Source organism: Bactrocera dorsalis, chromosome 6 (assembly GCF_023373825.1).
Source record: "Bactrocera dorsalis isolate Fly_Bdor chromosome 6, ASM2337382v1, whole genome shotgun sequence".
Classification (NCBI taxonomy): Eukaryota; Metazoa; Arthropoda; class Insecta; order Diptera; family Tephritidae; genus Bactrocera; species Bactrocera dorsalis.
The window spans coordinates 20,302,751-20,321,484 of NC_064308.1; the positions used below are offsets into that span (position 1 = coordinate 20,302,751).

Here is an 18,734-nt window from a genome sequence, read left to right on the forward strand (position 1 = left end):
CATTTGCCTGTATGTTTACGAACACAAATACGAGCCACATACATATGTACATGCATTCATAACAACAAGTGTCGCACGCATCTTTCGCATCTCCGTCTTCACGGTCAACCAATGGCGTTTTGTCAAAGGGTCAAATGCTGAACACATTGAGCGGGGATGACCGCAAGCGACATCTGTCAAATATTAAAATATACACGTTCATATGGACACAGTTGTGTAGTTGTGCAGCTGTCTAAATAACTGTGTCCATAAGAATGTGTGTATTTCAATATCAGATTCAGATGGCGCTTGCAGTCTATCGAGTTCTATGTGTTCAGCACATCAATCTGTCGAAGCACTGACGCGACGAGACGCGAAAGAAACTAACAAACGATTGCCGATTGTTACCGCTTCCCTTGCCGCTGTAACAGCTTCGCCTACGAACTAGCGTAAATATGTATGCATATGTATGAACTTGCATACATATCGACGCTGATTTTTGCGAGCTAAGGAAAAATATGTTAGAATTGAATATTATAAATCGACAACTCCGTTGTTGCCACTTTTGTCACTTCTTTCTGTGAAGAAGCATCAGAAAGATGTTCAATTTATGATTTTTAGCTTTTGCCATCGTCGCGAGAAGACGCTTGTAGGCAAAGGCATGCTCGGGGAGATGTTACGGCGTCTGTTTATATGAATGAAGCGCGGTCGCTTGTGGCATATGCGCCTGCGTTTATGAATGAAATCGTTTTTGTTGTAGAATTTACTACATTTGGGCTTCGCCAATTCGGCTGCCATATTGACTTGTGATGCTTCTTCTATTTGAGCAGTTGTTGTTTTTATAGAACAATGCTTCAATTTTTTGTTGGTGACATATTCACATGTGTACGCATATGTGTGTTTGTATGCTTGTGCATTATTTGTTCGCAAGTGTGTCCAAATATATGCACATATAAGTATATATGAATATATGAACATACAGATCAATGCGCGCACATGTAATATATTGATATGTAAGTGATAAAATCATGATATGAATTTCTGAACGCGCACATGCGTATACATGCAGTCATATGAGCAGATAATAAGATTATGACATGAGCATGTGCAGAGACATACGTTAATATGATGTATGTACATATGTACGCATATATTGTTGTGATAAACTTAATTTCTATTAGTAGGAAATATAATACAAAAATATTTATTAGTATAATATATTATGTAAAAATCAAAGAAAATTATTAAATATGCAAGTCCAAATTGACTAAATATTACTATGCATGCATTCATACAAAATTGTACTCATATCATAATTATGTGTACAAGTCAATATTCAATTGCCGACGGCAAAACGCAAAAGCATACATACATACTTATTTGCATGCATTGCGATTCCCAAGTTGAAAAATTGAAGCTCAAAATATAACAAAGTTGGGAGATCATAAGGAGCAGCATGCATATGTTTATGTCTTCATATTCATATTCAATGCATGCATATGTTTACATACATATGTCTTCATATTCATATTCATGCATACATATATTTATGTCTCTTCATATTCTTGCGTATGTGAGACAGGGAACATCATGTATTTTGTACACATTTTTCGGTGTCAAAATGAGACAAAATATAAACAAGCAAAACGAATTTCTTCGTTGCGAGTCTCTTCATATTTTCTGCTTCGACATGTACATATACGCCATGTCATCATATGCCGTAAATTCATATATTTGTTTCTCTTCATATTCTTTGTTGAATATATGGAGAACTGTTAAAAATGTAAACATTTTACAGCGTGACTTCTGTAGACGTGAGGTGAATTCCCTACACAAAATCTAACGAATGTTCGCTGTCGAACCTGCACCTTCTCTATGTCTTTACATTCTCTGGTTGAACACATTTCGGGTTAGCTGCGGGTGTCGAGTGTGGACACTCTCTTGTGATCGTTTTGAAGAGAGTATGATCAAACAGACTCGAACACACAGAAAGCAGCTGCCGGGTGTGCCACTCGATCGAACCCATTGCTGCCGAGTGTGGCGCTCGCTCGTGCTCGATTTTTAATGAGGGTGATCGAACAGGTTCGAACACACCCAATGCAGCTCTCTGGTATCAAAGCATATACTAAGTACATAAGTATGTACATAGTTATGTTAAAATTTACTTATTTTATGATGAATTCCATAAAAACTTTGCAAATATGTATATAACTCAATAAGATTTGTATTACTACCAAAATATGCATTTTATATACATACTTAGGTTTGATACGACATATATTTATATAGATATGTACATAAATATGTATGTATATATTTGCTTTGGTCATTAATCGTTTCGATATTATGTTAAAAGACCAAGCGGTCGCACATTTGCCCAAATATGTATATGTATGTAATTATGTGTGCATGTAAACAAATATAAAAGAACCATACGCATAATGTTTGTAAATTTGTCTACATGCAACATATGTATGTAAATATATACACTCAATGCTTCATGCGAAATTTCCGTTGACACAGACAACCAATGGCGAAGCTCACGTTTTTTGCTTTCATCTCAAAGAGTCAATATGTCGACAGACCGATGCGGCGACAAAGCGTCACAACATTGTGTTGTTGGTAGAAAATCCGAGTTGTGCCAAAAACACAAACGAATGATCGCCAATTGCCACTGCTTCCCTTGCCGCTGAAACAGCTTCGCATACAAACCAGCATAGATATGTATGTATTTGTAGGAGCGTGCATACAATCGACGCAGACTTTTGCAAGCCGCTTAAAAATATTTTTTACATTCCTTGACAAATACAGTCAATCCCGGTTATGTGCCATAATCAAAGATACAGATGCTAATGGTTTGTAAAACTAAAAATATTATATGGCACATATGCGTGTGCGAATACTTAAGCGAGTGGTACTTAAAACAATAATTTCTATGTGTAAAAATAAACCGTGAGAAGCAGCAAGATGTAGGGAGTTAAGAGGGATGATTTTCATTTAAGTGGTGTACTACTTAACCGGGACTCACTGTACACATAACTCAGAGGAATAATGAATATTTTCTTTGATAAGAAATATATATATATATATATGAAAGTCGACAAATAAATTATGTTGTCAATTTTAGTCTATTCTTATATTTGCTTTTTCCTTCTTATACAAATATCAGAAATTGTTCAATTTATGATTTTTAGCTTTTGCCATCGTCGCGAAAAGACGCTTGTAGGCAATAGCATGCTCGGGGAGATGTAATGGTGTTTGTTTTTATGAATGAAGCAAGTTTACCTGTTGAAAGGGCGCTTGTGTTCATGAATGAAAATATTGTTGTTAGGAGTTTTTCTTCAAATTAGGGCATCGACTATTTGGCTGCCATATTGACTTGTGACGCTGCTGATGCTATTTCAAACGATTCTTGTTTTTGTAGAACAATATTTGTAATTTTTGCGGGTGACATATCTACATGTGAACGCATATAAATATGTATGTTGTGTATGGATTATTTGTGGAGGAATGCGCACATATTTACATGTGTACGCATATAAGTATGTATGATGATATCTCAAACGATGGTTGTTTTTGTAAAGCAATGTTTGTAGTTTTTGCGGGTGACGTATCTACATGTGAACGCATATAAGTATGTATGTTGTGTTTGCGCTATTTGTGTACCAATGTCATACGCGCATATTCATCTATGTACATATGAACAGCGCGCACATATTATTATTGATAAGTGATAATATGGTTTGAATTCGCGAAAGCGAAGATAAACACATACATACATATGTACATACTTATGTAGGGTCATCATACATGTGAATATAAGTCTTGAATGATAAAATGTACGATTAATCTACATTTATCATAATTGTAATATATTTCATTTTTTTAATAATATTATCATACAGTGTAATCCATTTATAATGGACTCGCTTAAGATGGAAACTCTGTTATTATGTACCTCTTTGTCAAGTCCCAGTTCAATCATATGTAAAAAACTCGGTTAAAATAGACTCGGTTATAATGGACTCCGGTTATAATAGACAATAAAATCGGATTTTGTCCATTATAACCGAAGCTTTCAAAATCAAATTTCAAAACAAAGTCAAAACAAATCAGTTGGCAATAAGCAAAATTTTGTATTTCCCCGCGTTCGATCAAGAGACACAATCAGTCTCTGCAGCAGAAAATGTTAATTTTTTCTTGGAAATAAGTCAAAGAAGGCAAACAACTTCTGCGGTGGGCTGAAAGTGACGTTCGTTGGCTTTTCATTGAGAGTTGTTAATTTTAAGAAAAATGTCGGAAAAAAATAAAAAGCGAGCATTTACATTGCATGAAAAATATACAATAATATGCGAAATTGAAGGAGGAACTTCCCAAGCTGACATTTGCTTGAACAAAAACCTAAAAAACAGAGTGTTTCGAACATATGGATTAATCGGGAAAAAATTAAAAATTATTGGAAAGTCAACGACAAGAGAAAAAAAACCAATAAGGCATTCACCCAACAGAAAATCATTGACTTATTTCAAAAGAACTTATTATTTTCTTAATTTTGTATTTTTATTCATAAACTTTATTGCTTTAATAAAAAAACACATTGAATTTACTTTTTGAGTTAAAAATTTTATATTCTGATTAGATGGACACTCGGTTATAATGGACAATTTGACATGGTCCCGTGGAGTCCATTATAACCGGATTACACTGTAGTTTGTTATATACATATGTATGTATGTAATGAAGTATGCACATAAGTATGAATATATCAAATACAATAAATAATTGATAAAGTAGGCCTTATTTTCACATAAACTACGAATATTGCTTTGAAAAAGTAATTTAATTCAAATTTATTCAATTGCACATGTATTCATTAATATGCACAAAAAAAATTCATACGAATACACATGTTTGTATATAAACGTATAAAAATATAAGCAAAAGAGCGAACATACGTCTGTTAGAGCAATATATAGTTTTGAGCATAATTTTTATTTCACGCTCAACTCTGTTCAAGCGAAAATGTTAAAATTTCTCCTTCCGAGCTGTCAGTGGTGAAACTCTTCCATCTCTGCCGAGTTAGCCAAAAATATTTTTACGTTCTTCGCGCCGTGAACCTTCTCTATGATAAACGTTCTCTGCTAAGAAAATACGGGATAAAAGATAAAAAAACGAATCGCACATTAGGGCCTTCAAAGACTAAGAAAGTTAAATAGAAAAATAATTAGTAAAAAAATAATTGAAATATGAACCAAAATTTCTAGAAAATAATTAAAAATGGCTGGACAAAATAAAAGTTCATCAGGTATCTGGAACTGAAAAAATGTATATGTTTCAATCTCCTATGCCCAATTTGATTTTGCTTACTTCTTACATCAGTGTCTAGAATATCTACCGTTATTTTTGATTTAGGTAAATGTTCAGCAGAGCGGCTTTTCCGAAAACGTGCACCAAATTTCACGGGCAATGTCTTAAAAAATTCGTTTTTAATTCCGATTCGCGAATATGTATGGCGCGTTATCTAATTTTATGTTTTTTTTGCAATAAAAACAATAAAAAATATTGCGATTTTGCACAATATTTGCGCTATAAATGGCATCACTGTTCGAAATTCAATTAAGAACTAGTGATACAAACAATTATCGGGTTCGAAATGTCGATACTCTCGATATTCGAGACTAAACAAGAATTGATAAAAATGAGAGATCTATAATAGAAAAATATTATTAATGGGAAAAATAAAAAGAAACAAAAATATCGATATTCTCAATATTCGAGTCTGAAAAAAATTTGTAACAATGAGAAATACATAATAGAAAAACAATAATAATTAGAAAAATAAAAATAAATTAAAATATCGATATTCTCAATATACGAGTCTGAAAGAGAATTGGTAAAAATGAGAAATACATAATAGGAAAATTTATAATTCATTTTTATTGCAGAAAGAAGAAGAATTTGGACACAGAAGGTCCGAAACCCCGGTGTTCATAATTCTTCTGTGTCCAAATTCGTCTTCTTTCTGCAATGAAAATGTATTGTTACAAAAGTAGTATTAAGTTGTATTTGTATTGCTATATGCATCCCTTATTATGAACAATAGCTGTAGGTATATGGAATAGCAATTGTTTTGTTGTAGACATCTGGCGCCGCGGCTGTCTGTTTGTCGAAACAATAGACATCTGGTGCCGCAGCCGTCTGCTTAAACAATTACTGAGTCTGGCGCCGCGGCTGTCTGCTTGCGTCTGGCGCCGTATAGCATTATGTTCTGGTAATTTCCAGACGTAATATTCTAGAAGGACACGTCGGCATCAGCGAGAAGTGCGTGGCTATATAAGCCGTGGCTGCGCCAACGTAATCAACCAGTGCTAAGAGTAAACTGCTATAGTGTAGACGAGTTGTGAAATAAAGAGTTGTTGAATTAAATTAAACAGTTTTGGTTTTATTTGTCAATCCAGAGATACGAACCTAACAAAGTGAACTAGCAAGCAGTAAAATCGTAACAGTATTATAAATTTTCCTATTATGTATTTCTCATTTTTACCAATTCTCTTTCAGACTCGAATATCGAGATAATTCGAAAACGATCAGTGCATGAATCAATAGTGGCCATTCGAATTTACAACAGCTGTGCCATAATTTCGAACATAACCTTGCCATTTTCGTTGAAGTTAAGTGATTGTGAAGTTTTTCATATTTTTATAAAAATAACATAAAAACCAATTTTTCTTATTGATTAACTAAACAACATCAATAATTACGTGTATATAACTTATAGAAAGTATAATTCTAACATCTAAAGACGTGTAAAGTGCAAACGTGAATTTTTTATTTCGGGAAATACGATGTTTTTCTATTAAAAAAAAAATATTGGGTCGGCTTTAGTATACCATCCCACGATTTCAGGGTTAAAAGTAGTATGGTTGGATAGACCTGCTGCTCCAGATTAAGAAAATATATAATTGTTGCCGTCGCAAAGTTATAGTTTTCGAGATATTTGCCTTTAAAGTTCAAAATTTTGCAAATTTTATCTTGCAATTTCTCCATTTCTAGTAATTATTTATTTCATATTATGCACTTTTTATGCGCTTATACTTCATTACATTGTTTCTACATATTTATTTTTTAGTAATTATTTAGTTATTTGCTTAAAATACGCATTTTATATTTTACACAAATTTCATTCCATGCACAATAACAAAAGTATTCCGTGTTGACAGATAATAAGTGTTGCCATAAATACACATTTATCAAACGAATAAAAATGAATAAAAAATAAGATTATAGCCCAAATACATAAATCATTGCCCCTTTTCTTCATACATCATGACTTTTGATCAGGCAGGCCGCCAACGCAAAAAGGAGTTTTACTCAAAAAAAAAAAACATGACACACCCCGGTGTTGGAGCGGCCAGGGTTATTTTTTTCGAAGCGCGGCCAATGTAGAAAGAAGTGGGACGCAAATGGACCAATGTTTATCCTGTTTTACCCTTGTTGTATTGAAAATAATTATTATGATCCTTTTATTAAATTATTCAATTAAACATACTTATAAGCCTTAAAACTTTTTTTATTACAATGGAAAATTTATTTCAGATCGTATTTGTTTTCTGCGTTTGAGTTTTTTTATCCATTCTTATTCGTTTGATAAATGTGTAATTATGGCAACACTTAATATCTGTAAACACGGAATACCTTTGTCATTGTGCATAGAATGAAAATTGTTTAAAATATAAAATGCTTACTTTAAGCTAATAACTAAATAATTACTAAAAAATAAATATGTAGAAACAATGTAATGAAGTATAAGTGCATAAAAAGTGCATAATATGAAATAAATAATTCCTAGAAATCGAGAAATTGCAAGATAAAATTTGCAAAATTTTCAAATTTAAATGCAAATATCTCGAAAACTATAAGTTTGCGGCGGCAAAAATTATATATTTTCTTAATCTGGAGCATCATCCCTATTCAACCATATCACTTTTACTGAAATCGTGGGATGGTATACTAAAGTTTCCCCAAAATATTGCTTTTAAAAGCTCGCGCCTAACATATTCGTAAAGTAGAACTAAAAACGAGTATTTTAAGACATTTCCCGTGAAAATTGGTGCACGTTTTCGGAAAAACCGCTCTGCTGAACATTTACCGTATCTTAATAGCCTGCAGAAATCCCAGTGTGTAATCCTGGTATTTGGGGGTTAAAATACTATTCGAAGTCCCAGCCAAATTAGGTGTTGCAATGCCCTTGCATATTTTGGTATAGAATTGCATATCGTGCAATATTGCTACACAATATATTTAATTCTCTCTGGAATTCTAATAATTATTGTAAACTTGGTATAATGCTATAGTGATTGATTTGATTCTGGCAACAGTGTTATGTGTGATGAATTATAATAGAGTCCACATGTTGCCGCCATATTTATACGAAGTGTTTTCTACTGTACTCGATTCGAAAAGCTCATAGTTCGTTTTTTTTGTGTTTTTTTGTTACGCTTTGAGGCAGATTTGTTTTTCTTTACTCATTAATTCACCGCATATTTCCCAATCAACGCGAGATATAATAATGATGTGTTTACTATAAAACAATACTCAAATTGTGATGTGTTGCCTTATTTCATTTTAGGGGATTATCCTATTATCGCTGTTACAATGAAGTACATCGTCGCGCCGTTTCTTTAAGTAAAAGTTTATTGATCATAGCCGGCGTCATATTGTTTAACATATAAAATAACCGGATTTTTATACCCTAACCATACATATGAGCCATACGAAACAATGGATTAAAGAAATTTCTACTATGTAAGCAAATAGTAATATTGTATACTAACTTTTGCACGTAAATTGTTGAAAAGAAAATAGATAAGCATATCAAAAGTTCATTAAATATTTCTGTTAGTTTAAGTAAATAAGAGATAAATGTAAATGTTAAACTGGACGATTCTTCTCAGATTATCTGTGCTTTGAGTACTACGTAGGAGCAAATGTGTCGATTAAAGATGTGTGTTTACTAGAAACACGCAAAAGAGCTGCAATTTAGAATAGTATCCCTCGATTTCGGGGTCAAAATGGGTATGTACGCATATAAAAGGTCCTCCAGATAAAATGCGTGTTTCGGCTGGGATTTAGAATACCCTCTGCCGATTTCGCGGTTAAAATGGTTATGTACAGTAGAGGAAGTCCTCCATATCAAGAAAATATATAACTGCCGCTGACTTATGGGTTTTGAAATATTTGCATTTAAAGTTCAAAAATTCAACTATTTAAAACGCGTGTTTTCCCGGTTTATATTTTATTTTACATTTATATTTATAACTTTAATATCTACTAACACTTCACTAATTCGTTTCTAAGTATTTATTTTATAATAAATAGTGTAAAAATAACTTTAATTCCATATTAAACTTTGGTTGAAATCCATTTATTCATACAATAAGAAAATGGTTGCAAACAGACAAAAAGTTAGTGTTGCCATATTTTGTAATGGAATAAAAATAAGACAAGAGAATGATTATGACATCAATACAAAATACATTTTGCTAAATCCCGGTTTTGGATCGGTCAGAGTTATTTTTATTTTATTTATTTTTTTTTTTTTGAAGCGGCAGTTTGCCGCTAACACAGAAAGGAGTACTGAGGGAAAGTAATTCAGTCATCCCGGGTATTTGCTCGACCAGGGTTATTTTTATAAGCGACTCAACACAAAAAGAAGTACTACGGGTAATTACTTCAGTCGCCCTGGGTATTAGCTCGACCAGGGTTATTTTTCTAGAGCGCGGCCGAAGGCCTACAAGGCAGAAAGGAGTACTAAACGAAAGTAAGGTTAAAATTTAGAATAGCATTCCCGGATTTCGGGGATAAAATGGGTATCACTGGAAAGGTGACATTCTCCAGATCACGAAAATATATATATATATAGTTGCGGCTGACTTATAGTTTTAAAGATATTTGCATTTAAAGTTGAAAAATCGACAACTTTTCATTTATAATTTGTATATTGTGAATAACTTTTTCACTTATATTATGCACTTTTCACTTACTAACACTTCACTATAACGTTTCTGTATATTAATTTTTTTAATATTTGTTGTAAATAAAGCTTTATTTGAATTATTTTATTTTAGTTAAATTCTCTGCATTTGCACAATAAGAAAAGGGTTGCCATGGTTATTTTTTTCGTGATCTGGAGAACGTCACCTTTCCAGTGACACCCATTTTATTCCCGAAATCCGGGGATGCTATTCCAAATCCCAGCCGAAAGTAATTCAGTCATCCTGTACTTAGCTCGACCAGGTACTTTTTTTAAAGCGCGACCGAAGGCCGCCAATGCAGAAAGGAGTACTACGCGAAAATACTTCAGTCACCTCGATATAATATAAATTTTATAATACTATCGTAGAGTTTATTTGTGCAGATTAACTATAAAGCACATAATATACATATACATATCTATGTAAGTGTACACAACTCAATTATAGCTTGAAAAATGTTGGAAAGTATTTTTTATTATATCTAATATAGAAAAAAAGAATCACGCGAAAAGACAAACAAAGAAAAATCGTTGCAAATCCTACATATTTATTGTTTAACACTCCAGTAGTCGCGCGTACTACAATAGTAGACCACTTGTGTATATACTTTTACGTTTTACGAATAACTATTCGCAAGAAGTCTGATTTTAAGTTCCTAATATGTTTAAAATGAATATTTTTTGGTTGATTTGGTTTTATAATAAACTGTTACTTATTATTATTAAAACAAATTTTTTTATTTACAAATATTTCGTTTCAAACCCTTATGTCTAAAATGTTCTACACATGTAGTACGCGCGACTACTAACGGCACAAAAAGGGGCGCGACCACTGGAGTGTTAAGATGCGGCAACGCTCGTTTTCTGCATAATTGTAAACAATCCAACCTTTTCAACGATGAGTGTGCTAAGTGATTTTTAAATTTACAACAAAATAAAAGTGAAATATAAACTTATTTCAATGTTTAGAGTGTATATTTAAATATATAAAGTGAAAAATGTGAAAAAAATTAGTGAAACACTCTGAATTACTAAGTGTTATTAAAACACATTTTTATTCGGGAATATTTTAAAAAATATAAGTGTTAGCAACGTTATTTTTGCATATTCCTCCTCTGAAGAAGCTCCCCTATCCGTACATTTATACCGAAATTCGTGTTTTTTTACCCGACCGCCAAAGTAATCGGAGTCGTGCCCTAAAATCGTTCAGAATTTTCATTATTCCGATTTATCCCGGTGTTGGATCGGGCAGGGCAATTTACATTGCACCCTTCGGTAGACAAAACCAAGAGATGTGTTAATCGACGGTTGCGCAAAATGCCAAACAACTGCGCGCCATTTACTTTCACCGATGAGGAGGTTCAGAATGTCATCAATAAAGCAAAATCTTCCAAATCCATTGGCCCTGTTGGAATCAACACGCTTATTCTAAAGCATATAGGCTCGAGAGGAGTAAGCTATCTTACCAAGGTCCTAAACCTGTCGCTGACCACTCATCAAATATCCGATGGGTGGAAAGTCGGAAGAGTGGTCCACTACTGAAACCTGGCAAACTCAATAACTCTCCTCTCCCCAGTAGTGAAGAGACTTGAGGTCTTGCTACTCCCGACTTTCACTCACCTAAGCTTAGCCAACCACCAGCATGGATTCCGAGAAGTTAACAGTAGCACCGCAGCACTTAGTGTCATAAACGCCCAGATAGTTCGTGGCCTTAACCACAAACCACCCTGTGCGAGGACGATTCCCACGACAGCCGGTTCTACGCACCGGAATTTACTCGGATTTTATCCGACCAAGGGCTGTCCTTTCGGCGATCTAACCCCGTTTGGATCGGTAAGCATTAATATGTGTTTGTCGTCATTAGAGCAACGCCTTGCAGCAGGGTTGCTCCGTATCCTCCTGACTCGTGCTGGCATTGAGTCCAACCCGGGCCCGGAGGAATTTTTCTGCTGCGTCTGCGCTAAAAGGCTCCATCCAAACTCCACCTCGGTCAGGTGCAATACATGCAATGGATGGAGCCATCTTAAGACCTGCTCAGGCCTTAAGACCCACAGGGAGTGGACCACGCGTTACGTGGCCCCGTGTTGTCTGCGCAATACTGCGACACAAGCCTCCACGGCTGTGCAACCTGCACACTGTTCGCGCGCCGCGCCGCCACTCAATCAGAGTGGCCAACAAAGGACCTCTACGGTCAGGAGCTCAAACAGGCAACACAGCTCCCACTCTGACTTGTCCCCCCCCCAACCTTCATCCCGCTCCAATCCTCGTGCGAGAACCAATCAGCAACTCTTGGTTCCTCGCACAGTCTGCTCCGTGTGTCAGGCTGTCATACGTCGGAACGTCGCATCAGTTAAGTGCAATTCCTGCACTGGCTGGTGCCACTTCCCGACGTGTTCCGGCCTGCGCACCACACGTGAGTGGAGTGTCACCTACGTTGCCCCATGCTGCAGGAGTCTGCCCCCGCAACTCACAACAGTGGCGTCGCCAACCAACACCCCAGTGCGACAACCGCCCCCGCGGGTTCTGCAGCTGCAACAAATACCACCAACACGTCACTCCCTCACCCCCAGGATCACCCACGGACACCCGCGACAAACCCGACTCCTTCAATTTAACTGCAACGGACTCCAGAGCAAGATCGAGGAGATAGTTGCACTTATGAATCGGGAACGTGTATCGATAGCTGCGGTCCAAGAAACCAAGCTAAACAGCCGCTCAGATCTTCTGAGTTGTGCAGGTTTCAACGTTTTACGTAAAGATCGCGAGCGAGATGGTGGTGGTGGCCTAGCCTTCATATTGCACAACACCGTGCAGTATCGTTTAATCGAAGAAGACATCGACCCCAGGGATACTACCCTAGAATGTCAGGGCATAGCTATCCGGTCAGGCGATGTCGAGCTCGAAATATTTAATATATACATCCCCCCAGTTACATGTTGCCCTACAGGATATCACCCGAATATAGGTGCGCTACTTCGTGGTGAAAACCGTATGGTACTAGGCGACTTTAACGCGCACCACGATCTCTGGCATTCCTGCCTGTCAAATGATCGTAGGGGGATGGAGCTGGCGGAACAGATTGACGATTCGACATTCTGCACAATGAATGACGAAGCCCCCACCAGAATTATGGGCACCTGTAATAGCTCGCCGGATATTACCATTGCTAGCGGTGGCCTGATAAACAGCATAACCTGGCGACCTATGCTAACTCTTGCATCAGACCATCTGCCCATAATTATCTCGATCGAGAAGCCTCCCGATTTCGTTTCTGTGGACAACCGTACCTTCATTAACTTCAAAAAAGCTAATTGGGTCGGCTTCACAGAATTCACTGAGAGCACCTTCAACGCTCTACCCATTCCTACGGACGTATGCGTTGGCGAACGTCAATTCCGCAAGGTGATCGCAGCAGCTACTGCTCGCTTCATCCCGGCTGGAAGAATAGCGGAAATCCGCCCCAATTTCCCAGCCGAAGCAGCTGTCTTAGCTAATGAGCGCGACACCTTACGCCATGCCGATCCCGGGGATCCCCGAATAAGGGATCTCAATTTGGAGATTCGGCGAGTGGTAAATCAACATAAGCGGACGAAATGGATAGAGCACCTGAAGTCCTGCAACCTCTCCACCGGTGTGAGTAAGCTTTGGGCTACTGTCAAAGCTTTGTCTAATCCGAAGAGACACGACGACCGAGTTGAAGTTCAATTCAATGGTCGTGCCTCTTCGGACCCGAAGAAGTGCGCGAGCTATTTTAGCCGGCAGTTTACACTGCACCCTTCGGTAGACAAAGCTAAGAGATGTGTTAACCGGCGGCTGCGCAAAATGCCAAACAACTGCGCGCCACTTACTTTCACCGGCGAGGAGGTTCAGAGTGTCATCACAAAAGCTAAATCATCCAAATCCATTGGCCCTGATGGAATCAACATGCTAATGCTAAAGCATCTAGGCTCGGCGGGAGTAGGTTATCTCACCAGTGTCCTCAACTTGTCACTAACCACCCTTCAAATACCCGATGTGTGGAAAATCGGAAGGGTGGTGCCACTACTGAAACCTGGGAAACCCGCCAACAAAGGGGAATCTTATCGCCCGATAACTCTCCTCTCCCCAGTAGTGAAGACACTTGAGGCCCTGCTACTCCCGACTTTCACTCACCACCTGAGCCTAGCCAGCCACCAGCATGGATTCCGAAAAGTGCACAGCACCACCACAGCACTTAGCGTCATAAACACCCGGATAGTTCGTGGCCTCAACCAGAAGCCACCCTGTGAGAGAACGATCCTCGTAGCGTTGGACTTGTCAAAAGCCTTTGACACAGTCAACCACACAACGCTATTGCAGGACATAGAAAAAACAACGCTTCCTCCAGGGTTAAAGAGGTGGACCATGAACTACCTGAGTGGTCGCCAGTCATCCGTACTATTTCGAGGCGAAACATCTAAACTGAGAAGAATTAAACAGGGGGTTCCGCAGGGTGGTGTCCTCTCCCCACTACTGTTTAACTTCTATATCTCGAAACTCCCACAACCACCAGAGGGGGTCTCCATAACCTCATACGCTGATGACTGCACGATATTGACGTCGGGCAATGGAATCGATGGCATGTGTTCGAAAGTGAACAGCTACCTCTCCGACCTTTCTCGTTTCCTCACTGCACGGAATCTCCAACTTTCCCCCACCAAATCCACAGCGACTATATTTACAAACTGGACGAAGGAGTATAGACTTGAGCTTGATATTGCAGTCGATGGCGTCAAAATTCCGACTGTCAATAACCCTAAAATTTTAGGCGTAACCTTTGATAGTCTATGCTCCTTCACTCCCCATACGACCGCGATTATCGCCAAAGTACAGAGCCGCAACAAGATCCTCAAGTCGCTAGCCGGCAGCACATGGGGAAAAGACAAAGAAACGTTGTTGGCAACTTACAAGGCAATCGGCCGGCCGGTCCTCAACTACGCAGCACCGATATGGTCGCCTGGATGCAGTGGCACGCAGATGAGGAAACTACAGACCTGCCAGAACACAGCACTCCGGACTACGACGGGATGTCTCTTGATGTCTCCCATCGAACACCTCCATAGTGAGACGCGCATGCTTCCTGTAAAGGAGCATAATGAACTTCTCTCCAGGCAGTTCCTGCTGGGATGTTTCCGTAGGAATCACCCTTGCAGCCATCTGCTTGGAGCGGAGCCGCCTCCTAGGAGCATCAAGAGGTCATTCCTCGACTACGTCGACGACGTCGTACAGTACGCCGACCGAACTTCGGACGCTACAGACTTCAGACAGGTACTGACCGCCATTCACAGTGGAGCCATTAACACCTTCACCGACTCCCTTCCCGTGAATGGCGTTCTTGGAGTCAAAGCACCACCTATTGCAGATGAAGAGCTCCAGTTGCCGCGAGAAACGCGAGTGACCCTAGCGCAACTTCGTTCTGGGTATTGTAGCAGGTTAAACTCCTACTTATCCAGAATCGACCCCGACATATCCAATATATGTCCTGCATGCAACGAGTCTCCGCATGACACTGGCCACCTCTTTGCATGCCCCACAAACCCAACTCATCTAACACCTTCCTCCCTTTGGTCCGACCCCGTCGAAACAGCGCGTTTCCTGGGCCTACCGTTAGATGACCTCGACGACAACACAGATGACCCTTACCACCCTAACGGGGATTAGCATATCCGTTAAAACAACAACAACAACAACAACAGGACGATCCTCGTAACGTTGGACTTGTCAAAAGCTTTTGACACAGTCAATCACACAACGCTACTGCAGAATATCCAAAAAACTACGCTTCATCCAGGACTGAAGAGGTGGACCATAAACTACCCGAGCGGTCGATAATCATCCGTATTATTTCGAGGTGAAACATCTAAACTGAAAAGAATTAAACAGGGGGTTCCGCAGGGTGGTGTCCTCTCCCCACTACTGTTTAACTTCTATATCTCGAAACTCCCACAACCACCAGAGGGGGTTTCCATAACCTCGTACGCTGATGACTGCACGATATTGACGTCGGGCAATGGAATCGATGGCATGTGTTCGAAAGTGAACAGCTACCTCTCCGACCTTTCTCGTTTCCTCACTGCACGGAATCTCCAACTTTCCCCCACCAAATCCACAGCGACTATATTTACAAACTGGACGAAGGAGTATAGACTTGAGCTTGATATTGCAGTCGATGGCGTCAAAATTCCGACTGTCAATAACCCTAAAATTTTAGGCGTAACCCTTGATAGTCTATGCTCCTTCTCTCCCCATACGACCGCGATTATCGCCAAAGTACAGAGCCGCAACAAGATCCTCAAGTCGCTAGCCGGCAGCACATGGGGAAAAGACAAAGAAACGTTGTTGGCAACTTACAAGGCAATCGGCCGGCCGGTCCTTAACTATGCAGCACCAATATGGTCGCCTAGGTGCAGAGGTACGCAGATGAGGAAACTTCAGACCTGCCAGAATACTGCACTCCGGACCTCGACGGGATGCCTTTTGATGTCTCCCATAGAACACCTACATAATGAGACGCTTATGCTCCCAGTTAAGGAGCATAATGAACTCCACTCCAAGCCGTGCCTGCTGGGTTGTTTTCGTAGAAATCACCCTTGCGGTCACCTGCTTGGAGCGGAACCGCCTCCTAGGAACATTCCTCATACGACCGCGATTATCGCCAAAGTACAGAGCCGCAACAAGATCCTCAAGTCGCTAGCCGGCAGCACATGGCGAAAAGACAAAGAAACGTTGGCAACTTACAAGGCAATCGGCCGGCCGGTCCTCAACTACGCAGCACCGATATGGTCGCCTAGGTGCAGAGGTACGCAGATGAGGAAACTTCAGACCTGCCAGAATACTGCACTCCGGACCTCGACGGGATGCCTTTTGATGTCTCCCATCGAACACCTCCATAGTGAGACGCGCATGCTTCCTGTAAAGGAGCATAATGAACTCCTCTCCAGGCAGTTCCTGCTGGGATGTTTCCGTAGGAATCACCCTTGCAGCCATCTGCTTGGAGCGGAGCCGCCTCCTAGGAGCATCAAGAGGTCATTCCTCGACTACGTCGACGACGTCGTACAGTACGCCGACCGAACTTCGGACGCTACAGACTTCAGACAGGTACTGACCGCCATTCACAGTGGAGCCATTAACACCTTCACCGACTCCCTTCCCGTGAATGGCGTTCTTGGAGTCAAAGCACCACCTATTGCAGATGAAGAGCTCCAGTTGCCGCGAGAAACGCGAGTGACCCTAGCGCAACTTCGTTCTGGGTATTGTAGCAGGTTAAACTCCTACTTATACAGAATCGACCCCGACATATCCAATATATGTCCTGCATGCAACGAGTCTCCGCATGACACTGGCCACCTCTTTGCATGCCCCACAAACCCAACTCATCTAACACCTTCCTCCCTTTGGTCCGACCCCGTCGAAACAGCGCGTTTCCTGGGCCTACCGTTAGATGACCTCGACGACAACACAGATGACCCTTACCATCCTAACGGGGATTAGCATATCCGTTAAAACAACAACAACCGCAAATGCACCGTTCCCACGACAGTCGGGCCTACGTAACGGACCCGGATATTTATCCGGCCAAGGACTCAACTCGGCATAATTCTGCCGCTACAACAACAACAACAACCTTGAAAACTTGACACGCCCAAATGCGGGTAATAAAAAGATTTTTTGCGATAGACAACTGCAAAAATTCTTTTATTTGGGTATAATTTATTGTCCTTCTTCCTTTCAGTTCATTTACAGAAGATGGCGATAAGGTAACACTGATTATTTGACAGACTGTAACCCTTTAGTTATTGTTAAATAAATAGAATGGAACAATAAGTTAAATCTTGAATTAAAACTATTTGTGTACTATGTATATACTCAAAAATAAACGGCAATCCCTTTAGAGGCCAAATACTGGGACACGCTGAGGGCGGTGTGGCACAGCGCGTTGTCGTGCTGAAGGATCCAGTTACGATCGATGTCTGGGCGCACCCCGTTGACTCGTTTTCGCAATCTTTCGAGTACTTGGCAATAGTAAACTTAAACTTCCGGTGGAAAAAATTCTTTGTGGACGATTCCACGGCTATCAAGAAAAGCAATAATCATCGTTTTCATCTTCGACTTGCTCATGCGAGCTTTTTTCGGGCGGGGGCGCGCGGAGACAACCATTGTGAGCCTGGGCACGACTAAGAGCACTATCACCATACACTCTTACAATTTTAGAGTACGTTTCCGAAGCTTTTTCGACCAATCTGACGCAAAATTTTATCGCGACGCGTTGCTGTTGATTTCGTTTTTCCATTTTCGTGACGAGCACTACAAACACACGTCAACTCAATTTGACGCAGCAGGCGAACTAAACAAGCTAGAGCGATGGTACATATATCAATGGGGCACGGTTCCGATTACTTTGGCGGAGGGGTAAAAAAACCGAATTTCCGGGAAAATGGGGTATGTACGGATAGGGGGCTTCTCTAGAGGAGGAATATCCAAAAATTATGTAAAAATAGCTAATATTTTTAAAAATATTCACGTTTAAAAGTTCAAAAATTTGCACTAAGAACACATGTTATTTCACCATGTTTCACAGAATATTTTCACGTTTTTCACATACTATATTTAAATATACACTCTTAACATTGAAATAAGTTCACTTTTCACTTTTATTTTGTAATTTTTCAGCCAAATTTAGTAATTTAAAATCACTTACCAAATT

General features: G+C 39.4%; 2 protein-coding genes across 11 annotated transcripts in view; both read left to right on the top strand.

The window, feature by feature from the left end:
- Nucleotides 1-18,734, top strand: part of LOC105223309 (polycomb protein PHO) — a 133,576-nt gene that overhangs the window by 36,141 nt on the left and 78,701 nt on the right. For 4 of the 10 annotated variants that reach the window (XM_049460188.1, XM_049460189.1, XM_049460187.1 and 1 more), the window contains exon 1: nucleotides 8,370-8,784. Coding sequence is in view for 4 of the 10 variants with exons in the window: in XM_049460186.1 (XP_049316143.1) it covers nucleotides 11,858-15,691 (3,834 nt within the window). In the remaining 6 variants the exon portion in view is untranslated. Of the gene's footprint in view, nucleotides 1-8,320; nucleotides 8,785-10,106; nucleotides 15,725-18,734 lie in introns of those variants that run through there. The other 6 variants (XM_049460192.1, XM_049460191.1, XM_049460184.1 and 3 more) reach the window with 5 other exon arrangements.
- The window catches only part of LOC125779305 (uncharacterized), a 71,242-nt gene continuing 68,494 nt past the window's right edge, over nucleotides 15,987-18,734 (top strand). The window contains exon 1 of the mRNA XM_049460579.1: nucleotides 15,987-17,292. Within this exon, the coding sequence (XP_049316536.1) occupies nucleotides 16,055-17,292 (1,238 nt within the window). The 5' untranslated portion in view covers nucleotides 15,987-16,054. The remainder of the gene's footprint in view (nucleotides 17,293-18,734) is intronic.